The sequence below is a fragment of the Notamacropus eugenii genome, chromosome 2 (genome assembly GCF_028372415.1).
Source record: "Notamacropus eugenii isolate mMacEug1 chromosome 2, mMacEug1.pri_v2, whole genome shotgun sequence".
In the NCBI taxonomy this organism is placed as follows: domain Eukaryota; kingdom Metazoa; phylum Chordata; class Mammalia; order Diprotodontia; family Macropodidae; genus Notamacropus; species Notamacropus eugenii.
In genome coordinates this window covers 68,705,249-68,724,035 of record NC_092873.1, presented here as the reverse complement: position 1 = coordinate 68,724,035, position 18,787 = coordinate 68,705,249, and the positions used below count along the sequence as shown (strand labels likewise).

Genomic DNA, 18,787 nt, shown 5'->3' with positions numbered 1-18,787 from the left:
AGGGCAGCAGCAGCTAGGATGGGGAGGGGCAGGAGAGGCAGGGACACCTGCAAGGCGATGGAGGCAATAATAAGGGAAGGAGGTGGGGCAGTGTGAGTGGAAAAGAGGGGCCATATCTGTAGGGAGAAGTAGTAGCCACCAGGAGGGAGAGGGAAGTCTGGGAACTGCCGGGGGACTGGAAGGATGATGCTGCTTGCAATGGAAGTGGGGATATTGGGGAGAGGGGAGGGCCTTGAGGAAATGAGGAGTGCTGTTTGGGATCTCCTGCCTTCAAGGAGGCCGAGAGTCATCCAGTCCGGACTGTCTAGTAGACCACGGGTGATGCATGATGGACACATCGAGTGGGACAGACTCAATTCACACACCTGGGAGTATCTGCATAAAGACGATAGTTAACCCAGAAGAAAGGATGAGGTCACAGACACACAGAGAGCCAGAGACAAAGACGGAGAGAGAGGAGAGGGGAAGGGAGGGGAGGGGAGGGAAGGGGAGGGGAGGGGAGAGGAGGGGAGGAGAACCATGTGGAACAGTCACACATGTGTGTAGATCAGAAGTCAGAAGAGCCACATGGCCTGAAGTACATCCAAGCTTGGCCTGAACCAGACTAAGATGTAATTGGGAAATATTTAACAAGATGTTTACAATACAGTAAATACAAATACAATAAAACATAGGTGACGTGGGTATGTGGTATTCTGAGTAAATATGCAGCCCCCAGGGATCCTTAACTAAAGGAGGTTAAGAAGGCCTGACCAGAAGATGTTGAGCCAGGAAAGAGGAAGGGCATGAAAACCCATAGAGGTGAGATGATTCGAAAGGCGAGGGGGTCCCCCGCCCTCCAAGCAGAGCCCAAGACTGAGAAAGGACCAGCAGCTGTGGCGACTAAGGGATCACTAGTACCTTTGGAGAGAGCCCTTTGGTGTGGGTTAGGATCACTCACCTCCTGCATGCAGGCTGATGAGGAGAGTAGAATGTCTAAGGCAGATGCCAGGACTGTCCTCAAGGACCAGAAATGACATGGAAGGTGGTGAGAAGGGGCTGTCCAGCTCTCCATCTGTGATTTCCATTTTACAAGTGAGAACACCATGACTTGAAATGGGAAGTGATCGACCCAAGGTCATGTAGCTGGTAAAGGACAGAGCCGTGGTTTGAAGCTGGGTTTCCTGAGGCCCCCAGGTGACCTCTCAATGAAGACAACCTTGAGGAAGTCTGAGGGGTTAAAATCCTGCCCTTCTCATTTCCCAGCTCTGTGACCTTGGGCATGTTACTTCCTCTAATGAGCCTTGAAGTTCAGGGAAGCCTCTCGATTCTGATCTAAAGGTACTCATGAGCAAAGGTACAGAGGTGGGACTGAGTGAGGCCAACAGGGGTCTTCAAATCCACAGTAGGAAGAGTGTCTGTGTCCACCTTTGGCCTTGAGAGGATTTGAAGTGAGATCCTAGGGATGCTAAAGGTGTTCAAACACCCCTTTGCCTGAGTAAAGTTAGAGACACAGAAGTTATGTTTCTGGTGAGTCTCCTGTCTTCACTTCTCCAGCCCCTGAACTGGCCAGACTGCAAGGCCAGACTGAGCTGCCCCTGACAGGCCTGGGGCAGTATGGGCCAGGGCACTTGGCTGCTCCTGGAACCCTTTCTGTGCAGCCCTGAGGATATTCCCCCTTCCTCCCCCTCCCCCTTTCCGTACCTCCCTTTCCCTCCTCCTCCCCTGACCTTTGCCAACCTGACTGACTTTGCTGATGGACTCCCTCCCTCTCCACCTGCCTGGCTACCCCCAAGTGGAAGATCTCATGGTCAGAGTGATCATGATGGGACTCTTAAGGCCAAAGGGCCAGCAGCCAAAGAAAGGAGGAAGAGAAGTGAACCAAGCACCCAAAAAGGGTTCCGATCAATCCTGTAATGAATTAATGGAAATCAGGACTACTCTGACCTTTCTTTCTTTTTCTTTTTTCTCAGGAGGAAAATCCCCTTGAAGTGGAGCCTCAAAGATGTTCCAAAAGCTCTTCGCCACACTCCTGGTCTGGGGCCTTCTGGGCCCCCTTCATGTCCAACCACAAACAGCATTGTATGATATTAACACCACAGACAGAACCAACAACTGCCCAGGTAACAGCGTGGCAGAAGCCTTGCCCAGACACTAGGGTCCCTAACTCGGACCCTTTTCTATCCAGCTACTGTCCCCTCTGGTCCCCTGCTCATTCTCCCCGCCCCTAACTGAAGCCATAGAAAGTCCTAATGGACACAAGAAGCAACTGAGCTGGAAAGGACCTTAAGGTCCCTCACAATCAAGCGTTCCTTTTAAAGAGGAATAAACTGAGGCATGATGTAACTTGCCCAAGGTCCCACAGCTAGTGACTGGCAAAGCTAGGATTCTAAGTTACATTTTCTGGTGCTAAACCCAAGGCTCTTTCGAGAAGTTCTAGGAATATTAACAAATTCTTCTGGCTGATAATCCTCCAGTGGGCAGGACCAGGGACCCAAGCAACAGTGCCACCACAGTGCTGAGTGAGGTCATTTTCTGTCTCTCCCTCCCCTCTTCTCCTACTCCCTCTTCTTCACTACTTTATCCTCCAGATTCTTCCTCCTTCTCCTCTTCTCCTTTTCTTCCTTCTCCTTCTCCTTCTCCTTCTCCTTCTCCTTCTCCTTCTCCTTCTCCTTCTTCTTCTTCTTCTTCTTCTTCTTCTTCTTCTTCTTCTTCTTCTTCCTGCCATTGATATTATAATCATCATGAATGTAGACTCTGGAATAGCAGGAATCTGAGAGCCAGAAGGAAACTCAGATGTCTTCCAGCCCAAACCCATCTTTTCTCACTTGAAGAAAATGAAGCTTATCTGGACTCAAGTGGCTAAGCCATGGTCACATGGGCAGTAAGTAGAAGAGCTGGGATTCCAGTATAGTCCTGGGCACCTAAGGGCACCTTCTCTGCCCCATGAGAGAAGAACCATGAGGTGTCTGGTGCCTTTGGCAAAGGAATATCAATCAAAGCGTTTGACTTTATAGCAAACATATCAAAGGTTAAGCACAAGCACTCCAAGACCCTGGAGTCCTGCAGCCAAAGAGAGAACCCACAGTCACTCAGGCATCAGAAAACCAATTCCCTGTGAAGCAAACAGCAATCTGTGATGATCACAAAACCAGATCTGAACAATCCACAACCATACTCTTCACCATTGCATTTGCCAGCTTCCCTTGTATCTGCCTTTATGGTAGTCACAAAATATTAAGGGATAGAGTGGTTTGGTTTGAATACCAGAGATGGAAGGGGCATTAGAGGAGACATAGCCCAGCCCCACCTGGCCAAGGATCTCCATTCTACCACAGCCAACAAATGGCCATGCCACCTTTACTCAAAGACCTCCGGTGCCAGAGATCACTCTCAAGTTGTGATGTCTCCACCTCTTCATGCCTTATAAGGTTCATAGTGGTCTATTTGCTTATTCTCATTCTGAGACCCACAAGGACAGGTTACCAGGCTTCCCATGATAAGATCTGTCTTGTTGCCTTTCGGGCTTAATGAGAACAACTCTGCCAGGTTCTTTGGTGACCTCCATGAGTATGGACCTTCCTTCCATCCAATCCTAACATCTTCAGACTTCACTTATAGCAAGAATGTCAACATGTGCATAGCTCAGGTGCCCCAGCCATGTTTCTAAATCATCAGCCACTGGACAAAGGTCTCACATTCATTGGAGCAATACTTCAGTAGATGGAGGCTCACAGATAGTCTCAGTGTGATGCCATGTTTATCCCTTGATCTTCTGTCAGCCTTTCATGATACCTACAACAACCAGAGGATGCTGACCAGGCCTGAGCTTCCTTGGTCTTTTAAGGATTTCTTGGGTTCCTGAGAATTCATCTCCTGTTTGTGGTAAAGAGTTTTTCTGCATTTAGCGAGGACAACCTCAGACAATAGACATAGCCTATCCCTGGGACCTGACTCAAAGCATTTCTGGCTCAATAGGATCTTTCAAATCCTGCCCTTCATTGGGCATCTAGAAGACCTAATCAGGCATCCAAGAACTTTGTGGCATAAACACATTCTTTGAGAAGATACTTGGGAGGTCAGAAGAGCCCAGAAACTGACTCAGTCATTAAATATCCCACCTCTTTGTCATGTCAGCCAAGGGCAACCCTGCCTTGGGGGCCCAGATGAATTTGTAAAGCATTAAGGAGGAAGATAATCATAATAGCTAACATTTCTCTAACTCCTACTATGTGCCAGGCACTGGGCTAAGCACTTTGTCACTGTTATCTCATTTGATCCTCACAACAGACTTGAAAGGCAGAGGCTGTTATTGTCCCTATTTTATAGAGAGGGAAACTGAGGCAAACAGATTTTAAGTGACTTGCCCAGGGTCACATGGCTAGTCTAAGTGTCTGAGGTCAAACTGAACTCGAGTCTTCCTGATTCCAGCCCCAGGCTTATAACGACCGATCCACCTCTCTGCTAGGAAGATAGAAGTGCTGTACATGTCAATGAACATGCCGGTAATCTAGACAGCAAGACTCAGAACTCGGCAAATGGCCACACACAAAGAACAGTCACATATGATTCCATGTCACTTGAGATGGAGGCAGGGTGTACGAGAGCCACCTTGTACAGGCCCAGTTGTTCAGTCATTTCAGATGTTCTCTTGGCAGCAATACTGGAGGGGTTTGAAATTTCCTTCTCCAGTTTATTTTACCAGATGAAAAAACTGAGGGTTGAGTGACTGGCCCAGGGTGAAACAACTGCTAAGAGTTTAAGGCTGGATTTGAACTCAGGGAAAGGAATCTTCCTGACTCCAGGCCCAGTGTCCTGTGCACTGTGGCACCCCCTTGTACAATCCCACTATTGTTAGATAGTCAGTGTAAATACTTAGACCTTGGAAATCAGCAAACACTATAAATCAAGGCTTGAGTTATTGTTTGGTTAACTGCCCAGACTTAGTAAAGTGACAGAGAGAATGTGGATGACTCAGGTTAAAACAATGTTGTTTTTTTTCTTGGAGAGCCAGTTGTTAAACGCTTACCAGCACAGAACTGGGGACAGTGCCCCAGGGAGCTGTCCTTAGTCCTGGGTTATTTGGTGTGTTTCTCTATGATTTAGACAATGAGATAGAGGAGATGCTGCTCAGATGTACAGGGAGACATCCAGCTTGGTAGGAAAGCTGACCTGACAGGCATCAGGACCCAGAAAGAAATTAATCCATGACAATCTTGGTTCAGATCTGAAAAGATGAACTTAAGTTGGGCAAACGGAGCATTTGGCACATCAGCTTCACAAAATGGAAGAGATGTCCTAGACAGCCCTTCATCTGGAAAAGATCCTGGGATTGTGGCAGATGGCCAGTTCAGTACAACCCAGTGTGACGTGCCCTACTAGGAATGCTAGTGCCATCTGAGGCAGCCTTCAGAGAGGGATGGCTCCTGGGGTACCCCTGGGTTCTTCCCTGGAGCACCAAGTCACATTCAGTTCTGGGAGCTCAATTCTCAGAAGATTTGGAGAAAGCCCAGAGAAAGGTGAAGCGATCAGTCATAAGCATTTATTAAGCACCCACTGTATGAAGGCTCTCAATAGATGTGAAAGAATTGGAAGTCTGGAATGTAGAGTGCAGTCTTTAAACTTTTGAAGGACTGTCCTTGTGTTAAAGTGAGATCCCACTGGTTCTGGTTGGTCTTTGGGGGCAGAACTCCGAGCAATGGAGGAAAAATCCAATGATACAAATTGAAATTCGATGCAAAGAAAACCTTCCTAACAATGAGAGTTCCTCAAAGGAGAAGGGGCTGCCTCGAAAGGTCCTGACTTCCCTCTTGCTGGCACTCTTCAGACAAAGGTGGGGCCACCATCAGACAGGGATGGGGAACCAGGGGAGGTCACACCCAGTCATGGTATTCAGTGATTCTGTGATTAAAAGCAGCATTGCCTCACCAGTAGTGGAAGACTGCACAGGAACACAAAGCTGCAGAAATCTCGGTGGTTGAGCCAATGAAGCCAGACCCTGCCGAGGTCAATCCCAAGAACAACCAAAGAAAGTGAAATGGCTGGATCTGCGTTGGGAGCCAGGCAGTGTCATAACCGGGGACAGGAGCAGGGGCCTGGGCAGAGGTCCTCTTTCCAAAGCCAGAGCCCTATCCACTGTACCACATGACCTCTCACACAAGAGGACAAGGAGTCAGGTCCAAGAGAATGGAGAAAAGCCCGGTTGACATCCTTTCCCACAAACAAGAGACCTCCAGACGCACAGATCCCTATATGCACGCTCTTACCTTTTGAAGGAGAAGAGGAAAACCCTGGACGCTTTGAGGAGACTGGCTAGGCACACTTTGAGGGCATCCTTCATGAAGCCACAGGAAGAAAGGGGGAAGGTTTCTGGAGCAATTCTGCACAGGAGGCCACATTGTCACCCTCAATGAGCCCAATGCTGGGCACACACCGCCAGAGACTCTCTGAATGCATGTTGGCTGACTGAAAAGAAAGTGGCATGACCCTGGCTCGCAAGAATTTTATAATCTACCAGAGATAGAGGAGAAGTTCAATTCAATTCTTCAATTCCATAAGTAGCAATGAAGTGCCAGTCCCTGCACTAAATTCCTGGGACACAAGTAAGAAAAGAAAGCCAGTTCCTGCTCTCCAGAAACTTCTAATTGAATCAGGGAAGACAACACCCAGCTGTAATGGGGAGGGGTCACCAGTGTGAGGGCATCATGTTCCATGGAGTCAGAGCCAAGCAAAGCCCTCTCTAAAGGAAGGCTGTGGGAGCCCTTCTTAAGCCTCCGCCCTCCAGTCCTCCACCCACAGAGGAGAGGCACTGAGAGTGGGGGAAGAAGGTGCAGTGTCCAAACCTAAGTTGAGCTGTACGGTGATGAGATATGAGGAGAGGAGACATAAACAAGAGATTCGGCAAGTAGGAATGATGGGAGGGGACAAGAGACGGCATATGTAGAGTGAGGACAAGGGAGGTGTCCAGAAGGACTCCAGAAGTCATCCTGGCTTACTAGGGAGTATTAGTGTCTCTGGTAGCAATAGAGATGTTTAGAAGGTGGGGAAGGGAATTCAGGGGAAAGAGAATGGGTTCTGATTGGGACCTATTGAGTTTGAGAGGTCCACCAGTTTGAGATGTCCAAGAGGTGATGCTGCCCCAAGTCTCTCCCCACTCCAGCCCACCAAGGTAATGTTCCTAAAACACAGGTCCAATCATGTCACACACACACACACACACACACACTCATTCACTCAATAAACTCCAGTGACTCCCTATTGCTTCTAGGATTGAAGCTCTAAATCACTCCACACCCCCATCCCCACCTTTCCTTCTGACTTCTTTCTCCCCTACACACCCTCTTTGGCCTCTTGGCTTTCCCACCAAGACCCTTCCTTAGTCAGCTTTGGCTGTCCCCCAGACCTGTAACACTCTGCCCCTCTGCTCTGATGCTGACCTCTCTGGCTTCCTTTAAGTCACTCCTAAAATCTCATCTTTCACTGGAAGCCTTCCCAACCTTTCTGAATTCCTTTCCTCTGTTAATTGTCCCCTACTTATCTTGAGTATCACTGGTTCTGTATCTGTTTATTTTCATGTTGTCTCTCCCATGAGAATGGAAGCTCCTCAGAGGCGGGGTATAGCATAGTGCCCAGAACACCATAGGCACTTAATAAATGCTTATTGATTGATTGATGTGAGGTGTCAGCCAACCAGCATGTGCTAAGTGCTAGGGATATAGAGAAGAAGAGAGGTCGGGGTTGGATACATAGGTCTGAAGATCATTTGCAAAGAGATGACCGTTGATCCTGCGTGCATGTGTATGTAGGTATGTCTGCGTAGACAGATTTTGAGGCAGGAAAGAGACACACATATGTATCTATAGACATGTGATATATACACACATACATGGGCACATTCATATCAGTATGTGGATGTGACCCTGGGCCGGCTGTTCACCTCGCTGGTCCTCAGTTTCCTCAAACCTCAAGTGAAGACAAAGGCCTAATGACTTTTTTAGATACTTCAGCTCTGTGTCCACAGCCCTTATCCTCCCACCCCCTCACCCTGACCTGGACTTTTGCTACAGTCTCCTGATTTGTCCTTTGACATCATGTCTCCCCTCATCGATCCTAGAACGTGCCCTTGAGAAAGCACTATAGCCAATGCTCATATATAGAAAGATGCTGTCAGGCAGTGATTCATCAAAGCCCTTCTGGGTGTGGAACAGTGACTGGAGCACTTGTCTTGGGGCCAGGAAGACCTGGGCTCCCATCCAGCCTGTGATGCCAGATATGGGGCTGGGGCGAGGGAGGCTGGTCAAGTCCCTGAATTTTGATGAACCTCAATGACCCATCTTCAAAATGGGGAAAATAAGACCCTCGGTGGGCACCTCATAGGCTGGTTGGGAGACTCCTCCCTCTATCTGGAGTTGGAAGGGACCCCAGAGGCCCTCTAGCCCTTTGTTTTATAGATGGGGAAGCTGAGGTAGGTGGGCTAAGTGACCTGCCTAGGGAGGGCCAAAGTGAGGATCAGGCCTGGGTCCTTGGAGGCCAAGTCAGGGCTCTCTGCACTGTCCCCCACTGAGTCCACTCATCTTTTGATTGACCATGTGGGGAAAGGCCTGTAGAATGGGACCCAGAATGTTGGCCACTGTTCTTGCTTGGTGCTAAGCTTTAGAGGGTGCCGTTGATAGACAGCTATAATCTTCTGTTCCCATGCAGAGAAAACAGACTGCCCCATCAATGTGTACTTTGTCCTGGACACCTCAGAGAGCGTGACCATGCAGTCTCCCATTGACAGCCTATTGAGCCAAACACAGCAGTTCCTTCTCCAGTTCACCAGTGAACTAAAGAACCACAACTACCGTGACCAGGTGGCCATCAGCTGGCACTATGGAGGTCTTCACTTCTCTGATGAGGTGGAGATCTTCAGCCCCCTGGGCAGCGATGAAGCCACCTTCAAATCCAGGCTCCAGAAAATCAGGTCCTTCCGCCGAGGCACCTTCACAGACTGTGCCATCGCCAATATGACCCAGGAAATCATGAGAAACCCCAGCAAGGGCATCAACTTTGCTATAGTGATCACTGATGGGCATGTAACTGGAAGCCCATGTGGTGGCATCAAGATGCAGGCTGAGAGAGCCCGGGACATGGGCATCAAACTCTTTTCGGTGGCCCTCAACCAGAACAAGAATGAACATGGTCTTCGGGAAATCGCCAACCTCCCCCATGAGCTATATCGAAACAACTACCTCACCATCAAGGAGGACTTATCTATTGACCAAGACACTATTGACAGGATCATCCAGGTCATGGTAAGGGGATGGATCTGGGAGGGATGGATGGCTCTGGAGATCTGACTTCCAATTCCACCACTGCGGGTCCCAAGCTGGGTGGCTGCGAACTCCCAGCATCCTCGGGGGGTAAGCACGGGGGGAGGGAGGGAGATACTACAGGGCAAGAGCCCTGGACCCCTCTCAAACAGGGGCTGCTCCCTCCAGCCTCATGGTGCCGCTGTGAGCAATTAGTCAGCCTGACTAGGACAATGCCTGCCTGCTTTCTCTTCTTTCTGGAAGGCTCAATCCAGGGTCCCCCGTCCAATGCACTGCTCAGAGATGGGGGAGCTCTGGACCAAGACTTAGCAGAATGACTTCTCCAAAAAACAAGTCATTGCGCTCATGCCAACACAGTGAAAAAAATGCTTGGGGTGGTTGTCCAATGTAGTAGTCTCAGTGTGACCATGTTTCCATAATGAATTTAACCAGTTTTGCTTTTTTATTTCCCTCCTGGCAGAAACACGAAGCATATTCAGAGGTAAGTTGGCACTGTTTTCTAGCCTGTTATCCAGTGGTAATTGGGGTGCAGGAGAGGGTAACTGGCACAACTCAAACCAAGAATGTGGGGTGAGACAGCCTTTCTGTGTGAGCTCCTACCCAGAGTCTCCACGATCACTCAGTTCTTCATTATTTCTGTTTTCTGTGTGTTTGCTGAACTCCTGCAGGTGTGATAGAGCTGTAGGTCCTGCCTCTGACCCCGCCCCTGGGCTCAAAGGCTAAGTGCTTCCAATCCCATGGGCCCAGGAAAGAAGGAGGCTACGATAGGCTCAGCAGAGTAAGATAGTCCTTCACAGGGGTTCAGTGGGTTGGGTCCACAGGCACTCATGTGAGACCGAGCACCCTGCAAGCCTCAGAGGCCAGGCACCCCCAAGGCTGTCTGCTGCTCACAGAGCTGGGAAGACAGCAAGGTGCAGAGCTGTGGGAAGAACCCTGTTTGGGGGCCAGAAGACTTTAGAGTTAGCTGAATGGCTACCCTGATAAGACTTGTCTGATTTGGGCTAGTTGTTTTGTCTCTCCGGGTCTCAGTTTGTTCATCTGTAAAATGGGAGAGTTGGACTAGTCAACAACAGAGATCCCCTCCAGTCTAAACATGATGTCACTGCCCTGGCCTGACAAAGTGGACTCTTTGCTGCCATCTCATAGGCTTGACTTTCAAGACCAGTACATGAGAAGGCATTTCTTCTGAAGAGTATTATAGTGAGGGTTATGCTGCTTCCAAGATATCAGTAGTCTCGCAGCTCAAACAACTGGGGTCCTCATAGGATAAGTAACAAAGAGAAAATAACTAATTGGTTCAATAATAATTTAAATTTTATGTATTATAATGCTGTGTTAAAACAGGTCCACATAAATGCCCATCATTAAATAAGGCTTGCAATTAGAAGTAAGATTTAAAGAAATAGAAATACCTAGGTATGTAACATTCTCTCTAAGCCCAAACTTTTTGAATATGAGGACCCCTTAACAGCAAAAAAACTTCAAGGGCCTCCACATTATAGCAACTGCATTCCTAATATATATATATACTTTGTGGGAATTAAATAAAGAGAGGACTGGAAAGGGGAGAGGTCAGTTGGGCAAATCTACCATCTACCACCTACCTACTTAATAAGCCCTTCAGACCCAGGTCTCAATCAGGGACTCACTCTGTGGTTTAGCCTCTGTCTTTCTGGGTTCACTTACTGACCACATCACTTGACCACACTTCTCTGCCCTTCTAGAGAAGTTTTGGAAAAGGTGTAGACAGGTGTTTGGCTTCCTTGGTAGTCCACCCATCCTGACACGGTATCTCTTCTGACTCTTTTCAGTGCTATAAAGTGAGCTGCCTGCAGATCCAAGGCCCTCCTGGTCCCAAGGGTTATCGAGGACAGAAGGTGAGCCATGACAACTCAGTCATCCCAAGCATTAGGACAGTGTCCTCAGCTAGCCCTCCTGATCTGGGACCTGCCTCCCTTCCATTCACCCCTCCATCCCTCCATCCATCCCTCTCTCTATCCATCCATCTTTCCTTTCCATCCATCCATCCATCCATCCATCCTTTCTATCCATCCATCTATCCATCCTTTCATCCATTAGCCTGTATGAAAGCCAAAGAGCTCCCTTCAGAGCCATACTGCTCCTGATCATCGAAAGGTAACAGAAAGGAATACTGTCTATGTGGATTGATTAAAATCATGTGTTCTCTTTTCTTAACTTTGAGAACCACTGAGTTTAGCCTGTTTCCATTCTCACCTATGCATTTTCTCTGAGTCTGCATTCACTTTTTAAAAGAGAAAGGACAATATAAGCATGCAATGAATTACAGAAAAAACCAAAGAAGAGCTGTGTGGACATTTCTGTTGTTGTGGAGAGTCACTTATTTTCTAAACATGGCTAATTAGATGATCAAGTCTGCTTAATTGGCTGTAAAGTATGTTTAATTCAACATGTTTGCAGCTAATTAGCCATGGTTGGTTTGTTGCTGTGTAAAGTTAAGGTCATAAATTATTTCTTGAATAAAATCAGATGAGCTTATGCAGCTTTGAAATGGAGGCACTCTCTGCTTTGCTGAACTAAAAAAGCCTTTGGCCAATTAGTCTGTCTTTGCTTCTACGCAGACCTCTAGCGATCTCTAGCGAGCCTCCATAGACTTTCTCAGAAGGAGAGCCCCTGGCCAGTCTTTAGAACATCACAGTGGGGGCTGCTGTGGACTGACCCAGACTGACAACAGAGATCCCCTCCAGTCTAAACATGATGTCACTGCCCTGGCCTGACAAAGTGGACTCTTTGCTGCCATCTCAGAGAGCCAGGACCCACAGATCCAGGGGAACCCACTGGGTCAGAAGGGGTAGATTCCACATGAGAGCTAACAAGAAGCCAGAATAAAGTGCAAAGAGCCAGAGGAATGTGGAGTCAAATGGGGTCAGCCAGCATTTCTTAAGAACCAACTCTGTGCCAGGCACTGAGTTAAGAACTGGGGATGCAAAGAAAGGCAGAAGTCCCCGCCCTCAGGGAGCCCCCAGTCTAATGGGGAGACAACATGCAAACAGCCGCGTACGAACAAAACACAGATAAGACAAAGCAGGGGCCAACGAGGGACAGTGGCTTTAAGAGGAATTAGAAAAAGCTTCCTGGGGAAGGTGGAATTTTCGCTGGGACTTGAGGGATCCAGGGAAAGAAGGAGTCAGAGAGGGAGAAAGGGAGCCCTCCAAGTACGGGAAACATCTGTGCTCCAAATGGCCCAATTCCAGTGCTTAATAGATGTATGACCTTGGACAAGTCATGTGCCTTCTTTGGACTGGAGGCTCATCATCTGGAAAATGTAGCCACTCCCTCATGGGCTGTTGAGAGGCTCAAAGTGGCCGACATCTGGAATGGCTTTAGCCAGCCTTGGCAAATGGTCATTCCTATCAACTCATTGCTTTTCTTGTGCTGGTTTTCAGGGTGCCAAAGGGAACATGGGTGAGCCAGGTGAACCTGGACAGAAAGGACGGCAGGTGAGTGTCCGACTCCCTCTTCCCACTCCCTGAGGACCACGGAGCTGGTGTGGCATGGGGCCACGTGTGACATCCCCACTAACTGCTCGGTCTTTTCTCTGCAGGGAGACCCAGGCATCGAGGGCCCCATTGGCTTCCCAGGACCCAAGGTAAAATGTTCTGGGCTTGCAGCATGTCTCTGATAAGGCATGAAAGTTTGGGGTGGGGGGCAGTAGCATCAACCACATGTTGGCTCTGGTTCCACATGGGGTACTTGAGTTCAAATCCCACCTTTGATGTTTACTGTCTGTATGACCATGGACAAGTCCCCAGCTCTCTCTGGGCCTCAGTTTCCTCCTCTGTAAAAAGAGGACTTTTTTTGGACTATGTGGCCTCTGAAGTCCCTTCAAGCCCTAGACCCAGGATAACATCAAGTAGCTGCCCCAAAATTCAAGTAACTGTGTCATAATGGATCAAGCCTTTGGGAGGCTTAGACTAGGGAGTAAAGGATCATTTCTTTTTTCTGTCTCTGATACTGATCTTGGGCCATTGACCTCTCCACTCTGGCCCTCGGTATTTGCTTCTTAAAATGAGTGGGCAGGACTAGCTCTCCTCAGAGCCTCCCCCGTAATAGTCTTTGGTTCTATCATCTGCTGGCCTCAGATGTGCCACCCCTCTGGGCAACAGTTTCTATGTCTGTAAAATGGGGGTAAAACGGTTGTTATAATCAAATATACTCTGAAGTGGCCTGGAGAAACTTGGCCCGAGCCAGTTTGACCCAAATCAGTCCCAGGCTTCTGGGACTTCCCTCTCCCAAGGCCCTGGCTTCAGTTGCCACGGAAGTAATGCCCCATAGGGACTATCCTGAAAGTGGGGGAGAGGGAAATGGGGATCAGAGAGAAAGAGGCCCCTTGCACAGGGATACACAACCCCTCAGAACCAGAGACTCTGCCATCTAAACTCAGCAAGAGGCAGCAAGAAGACAGTCAATGGGAACCCTGTATGAACCGTCCCTCAGCCTGGCCTAAATCACACTTCTCTCCCCCATCAGTGTCTCTTTCAAGAGACTGGGTCTGAATCTCGGCTGTCTCCATTACTCTGGGAGGATCCTTTACCCATGATGGCCCTCACAATCCTCTTCTTGTCAAATGAGAACAAGCAGCTTACCAGACCATGGCAGGGTGTGCAGACCATTGTAAACCAACATCCAGGCCCCGTGGGATGGACTTGTCTTCATCCTCCTCTTATTCCTACTCCTCTTTTTTTCTCCTTCCTGTCCTTATTCCTCTTCCTTCTCCTCTTCTCTTTCTCCTTCTTCTCCTCCTCCTCCTTCTCCTTCTTCTCCTTCTCCTTCTCCTTCTCCTTCTTCTCCTTCTCCTCCTCCTCCTCTTCTTCTCCTTCTCCTTCTTCTTCTCCTCCTCCTTCTCCTTCTTCTCCTTCTCTTCCTCCTCTTCCTCTCCTTCTCCTTCTCCTTCTTCTCTTCCTCCTTCTCCTCCTCCGCCTCCTCCTCCTCCTTCCCACCTCACAAGCAGATTTTCTCCTCAATATCTTCTCCATTTCCCCCTATCCCTTGGTAGCTTTTATTAGTCAAAATGGGATTCATTATAATCTTTCTTTTTTTCTCCTGCCTTTAGGGTGTCCCTGGTTTGAAAGGCGAGAAGGTAAGACTTTTCTGGGTTTAATCATCGTCAGGGAAGCCCCCTTTTCCACGAGGGCTTCCTCGTCCAGGGGAGCCCCCTTTCCTTAAAATAGGAACATTTTTGGTAAAGTTATTATGCTCATAAATGATACTAGTGGGGGAGGAGGGGGTAAGGAATGAGATTAGGGAGGAGGGGAATTAGAAAAAGAGCCTTGAATATTTTGAGCTGTGTGAGCTACAGAAAGAAGAACATAGCTCTGGAGGCAAAGGACTTAGGTTCAAACCCCGCCTCTTACTTTTGTTATGAGACCTTGAGCAAGTCACTTTTCCTTCTGAATATTAGTTTCCTCATCTGTAAAGGGATGTTGGGTAAGAAAGCCCGATAGCCCCTCCCAGCTCTAAGTCTGTGAACTACGACCACCAGAAAGTAAGTCTGAACAGTGTAAGAAGAGCTGGGCCTAACCTCATGTCCTTTTTTGTGCAGGGTGAATATGGTGGCGATGGAAGAAGGGTAAGTCAGCAGCCAGCTCACCCTGTTCTTTGATGTTCCCTATCTCCATTGGAGAATCACATGTGACAAGCATGTAACTTCCTTTTCTTCATCCCAGGGAGCAGCAGGGCTGGCAGGCAAGAACGGGACAGATGGACAGAAGGTAATGATCCCCATGACTATCCCTGCCACCTGCAGGGCTTCAGGGGAAGGATGGCACAAGCATGGAGGGATGGACCCTTCCCAAATCCCTTTTGATAAATGGGCCCTTGGAGAGGAACCATAAAACCAGGAGGCTCAAGGAAGCCCTGTGCTGAGGTAGGACCAAGCCCAGCTAAGCCCAAGCAGACAGCTGTCCTGCTAACTCAGTGCCTGCCGAGAGGGACCTTGGCCCTTGGTCATTGGTCTAGCCTCCTTCCAGCATGATGCTGCAGCCCCTGGCCTGATGATCAGCCTCCTCAAGATCGCCAAGCCTTCATCTGCCGCTGTAATCTAGGTCTCTCCCACAGTAAACTCACCCTGTCTTTTGGTGGGTCTGCAATATTCCCAGGGAAAGCTACTTGTGCCACCTACCCCTCCCCAGACCTGAGGAAAGTGGTGCTGTGAGAGACTTTTACATCTCCCATGAAGAGCCCATAACAGAGATTCAGAATAAGGAAATTTGAGTTTAACGCTAAGTAGCTTAGGCAAATCTCCTCCCCTTCCTGAGTCTCATTTTCTCCTTCTATATAATGAATTGGCTGACCCTGATGACTTGAGGTCCCTTCCATCCACCTGGTCAAGCACTCTGCAGAGCGAGGGGCTGAGATAAGGTGACTTCTAGGGTACCTTTGGCTCATAGCCTCACATCAGAAATGCCCCTGAGCCCCTGAGGGACAGCGATTCCTAGACCTAGGCCTGCTCTAAGGGCAAATCTTAAGACAGAGATATGCCTTCGAGACTGTTCTGTGAATGCGCAGTCACCAATAAGCTTTCTGAGGACAGGCTGCCTCCTGCCTGCTGACAGATGGTGCCCAGGAGCCAGAGTGCAGTCCAGAGGACCAGGCACATAGTGCCACCATTGGCTCTTCTGTTTGTGTGACCCTGGGCAAGTCCCATAGCCTCTCAGTGCACCCAACAACTCCTGAGACCATAGATCTACAGGAAGTCCCCACACAGCGTCATCCAGAGGCCCAGGCCAAAAAGAATCCCAGAACCTCTCCTCATTCCATGTTATCTCTTTTGCTCTTTGTCTAGGGGAAGCGGGGACGCATCGGACCCCCTGGCTGCAAAGGGGACCCCGGTGACAGGGTAAGCCCCCACTTCTGTTGGAGTCCAGTGCCACAGTATGCCCTCCACCCCAGAAGCTTGAGCCTTTTCCTGGGGGGTGGAAACACAGGGAATGGCCTGTGGAGATGTGGAGGCTGGGCTAGAGTGAAATATGATGTCAGAAGCCTGGTCAAGGGGGTGGCCAGACCCAGCGACTGGCTCATACAGCCCTGATAGGACTGGGGCACGCCGTCCCCCACGTCTGACGGGGGCTGTGATCAGCATCAGCGCAGGGCAGGTTGGCACCAGTGATGTCTGGAGTGCCTGAAGGCTCTAAATAGAACAGGCTGTAGAGAAAAGGAAAGCGAAGCCTGTAGGTCACAATGTTTGCTTTTGGAAGAATCCAGCACCAGACGCTTTGTGCATAGCCAATAGCAGGGGCTCCCCATGGCAAAAGATCTCCAAGCGCAGCCCCGAGTCCATGGAGCATGATGGATGCATTCAGGACTCCTGCAGCTGCTCCATGTGGCATGTCCCGAGCCCTCCCACTCCAATCCACCACAGAGGGGCTTGAGGTAGAGCTACCCTACCCACCACAGGGACCAAGGGTTCTCATTCCTGATCCTGTCTTCCACAGGGCCTCGATGGTTACCCAGGGGAAGCCGGAAGCCCAGGAGAGCAAGGAGACCAGGGCAGTAAGGTAGGTGATGTCCCCCAAAAGGCCCAGCAGGCAGAATCAGGGTCAGGATTGGGGGCCTGCCCTCCCAGGCCTTTTCCCTGCCTGTCCCTCTCATGAAACTTTTGTGGGTGCAGCCAATGAGAAAGAATGGTTGAGGGTGCAACCCTCAGCTTTTGTGTGTAGAGAACAAGGTAACGTGAAGTCCAGGGCAGTGTCTCTGGTCCTCTCTCCACTCATGACCACCACCCTCGTTCAAACCCTCCTGACCTGGAACCTACAGCAGCTTCCTAATGGGTCTCCCCTCCCCCAGCGGTCCTCCACACAGATTCCAAATGGGCTTCATTGCTCCCCTGCTCAAGAAGCTGCCATGGCTCCCTCCTGCCTCTAGGATCGAATTTAAAGTCTTTTAAAGGCCTTTGGTCTAACTCCTACCTACCTTTCCATCCTCTTTCACACTCCTCCAGATGTGCATGCTAAGTGGAATGACTACTGGCCATCCCATGAAGTCCATCCAACATCTCTTACCTGATGGCATCTGCCTAGGCCACTGCCCTTGCCTGATGTGCCCTCCCTCCCTGCCTTCAGATCTTTGTCTTCCTTTGAGGTTCCATATCAGCACCACTTCCTGAAGTTTTCCCTAATGGTCCCAGTCATGCATGCTCCTTACCACCCCCCGTTCTCCATGTTCTGTCCTTACCCATGTTCCCGTTGTATTCATCTTGGTGGCTGTCTCGCCAGCACCTCCCGGTACCAAGCACGGGGTCTGTGCCTATCAGAAATGTGCTGGTTTGGACTGAATTGAATTAAACATGGCACTGGCCTCAGAGCCAGAGGAGTGGGGCTTCTGCTCCCTCTATCAGCTGTGTGACCTTTGCAAAGCCACTTAACCTCCTCCCCTGCCTCAGTTTCCCCATCTACCAAATGAAAATGCTCTTCCTTTCTCAGGCTCATGATAAGGAAAGCACTTTGTCTTGAGCTGTGAGCCAACCCCAGCCATCCTCATGCCCCAGCTCTGTGAAGTTTCCTCTGAATATTTTGGAGGGACAGGATCCAAACCCCCCTCCCCAATCTGGCCATTTCCTCCTCCATGAAGGAATGCTCCCCTCTTGGGTAGGGGCAGGATGAGGAAGGATGGCCTGTTCACAAATGACCCTGACACCTGGAGAATTTACCCAATCAGCTCCCTCCGGGAAGGATATCCCAGGGAAGGGAGAACATTCAATCTGGACCTGGGATCAGAGGACCTGAGTTCAAATGTGACTCTATCATATACTTCCTTGGTGACCTTGGGCCAGGCATTTCTTAACTTCAGAGCCTCAGTTTCCTTCCCTATAATGTGAGGGAGCTGGGCTAGAGGACCCTTAAAATCCCATCCAAGATAAGTACTGACTTACCTGACAGAGAGTACCTACTCAACCATCTCTGACAATCAGTCAACCTACAAACATTTATATATTGAGACTTCATTGGGTGCCTTGAACCACTCTCTGCTGAGATTACAAAAGAAAACACAAGACCTCCAGGGATGGGGGACTCGCCCCTTTCCTACCTTTTCCCTCCTCTCCTGGCCAGGCTCCTCCAGTCCAGCCTCCGGGGCCCTGTGCTGTCCCACCTTGGTGCCCTTCTTTCTAATGGGTCCTGAGAGCAGGCCCCCTGAGCTGGCAGTAAGTGGCCCTGGGCTTGGGGGTCTCCTGGCAGGTTCTTATGACCCACTCAGGCTCCAGAGAAAGCTGCTTCTGAATCCTCTCCTCTTTTCAGGGAGATTCTGGCCGCCCAGGGCGCCGAGGACCCCCAGGACTGGATGGAGAGAAAGGAAACCCGGTAAGTGGTTTGGGGGCCTGCAGGCTGCTGGCCAAGTCCCCCCAGGAGATCTAGAGTTAATGGGGAAACCACAGGGGCCTGTTCTGTCACTCTCTTGTCAAGGAAGGCCTTGCTCCCAGTCAGCTTGCTGTGCAAGGCCTCTGCCCTCTCTGAGCCTCAACA

General features: G+C 49.6%; 1 protein-coding gene across 2 annotated transcripts in view; it reads left to right on the top strand.

The window, feature by feature from the left end:
* COL6A2 (collagen type VI alpha 2 chain) overlaps positions 1-18,787 on the top strand; it is a 49,192-nt gene that overhangs the window by 7,202 nt on the left and 23,203 nt on the right. For both annotated transcript variants that reach the window (XM_072640792.1, XM_072640793.1), the window contains exons 2-13: positions 1,953-2,102; positions 8,680-9,272; positions 9,751-9,771; positions 11,102-11,167; positions 12,716-12,769; positions 12,874-12,918; positions 14,383-14,409; positions 14,872-14,898; positions 14,996-15,040; positions 16,114-16,167; positions 16,763-16,825; positions 18,563-18,625. In XM_072640792.1, the coding sequence (XP_072496893.1) occupies positions 1,985-2,102; positions 8,680-9,272; positions 9,751-9,771; positions 11,102-11,167; positions 12,716-12,769; positions 12,874-12,918; positions 14,383-14,409; positions 14,872-14,898; positions 14,996-15,040; positions 16,114-16,167; positions 16,763-16,825; positions 18,563-18,625 (1,176 nt within the window). In that variant the 5' untranslated portion in view covers positions 1,953-1,984. The remainder of the gene's footprint in view (positions 1-1,952; positions 2,103-8,679; positions 9,273-9,750; positions 9,772-11,101; positions 11,168-12,715; positions 12,770-12,873; positions 12,919-14,382; positions 14,410-14,871; positions 14,899-14,995; positions 15,041-16,113; positions 16,168-16,762; positions 16,826-18,562; positions 18,626-18,787) is intronic.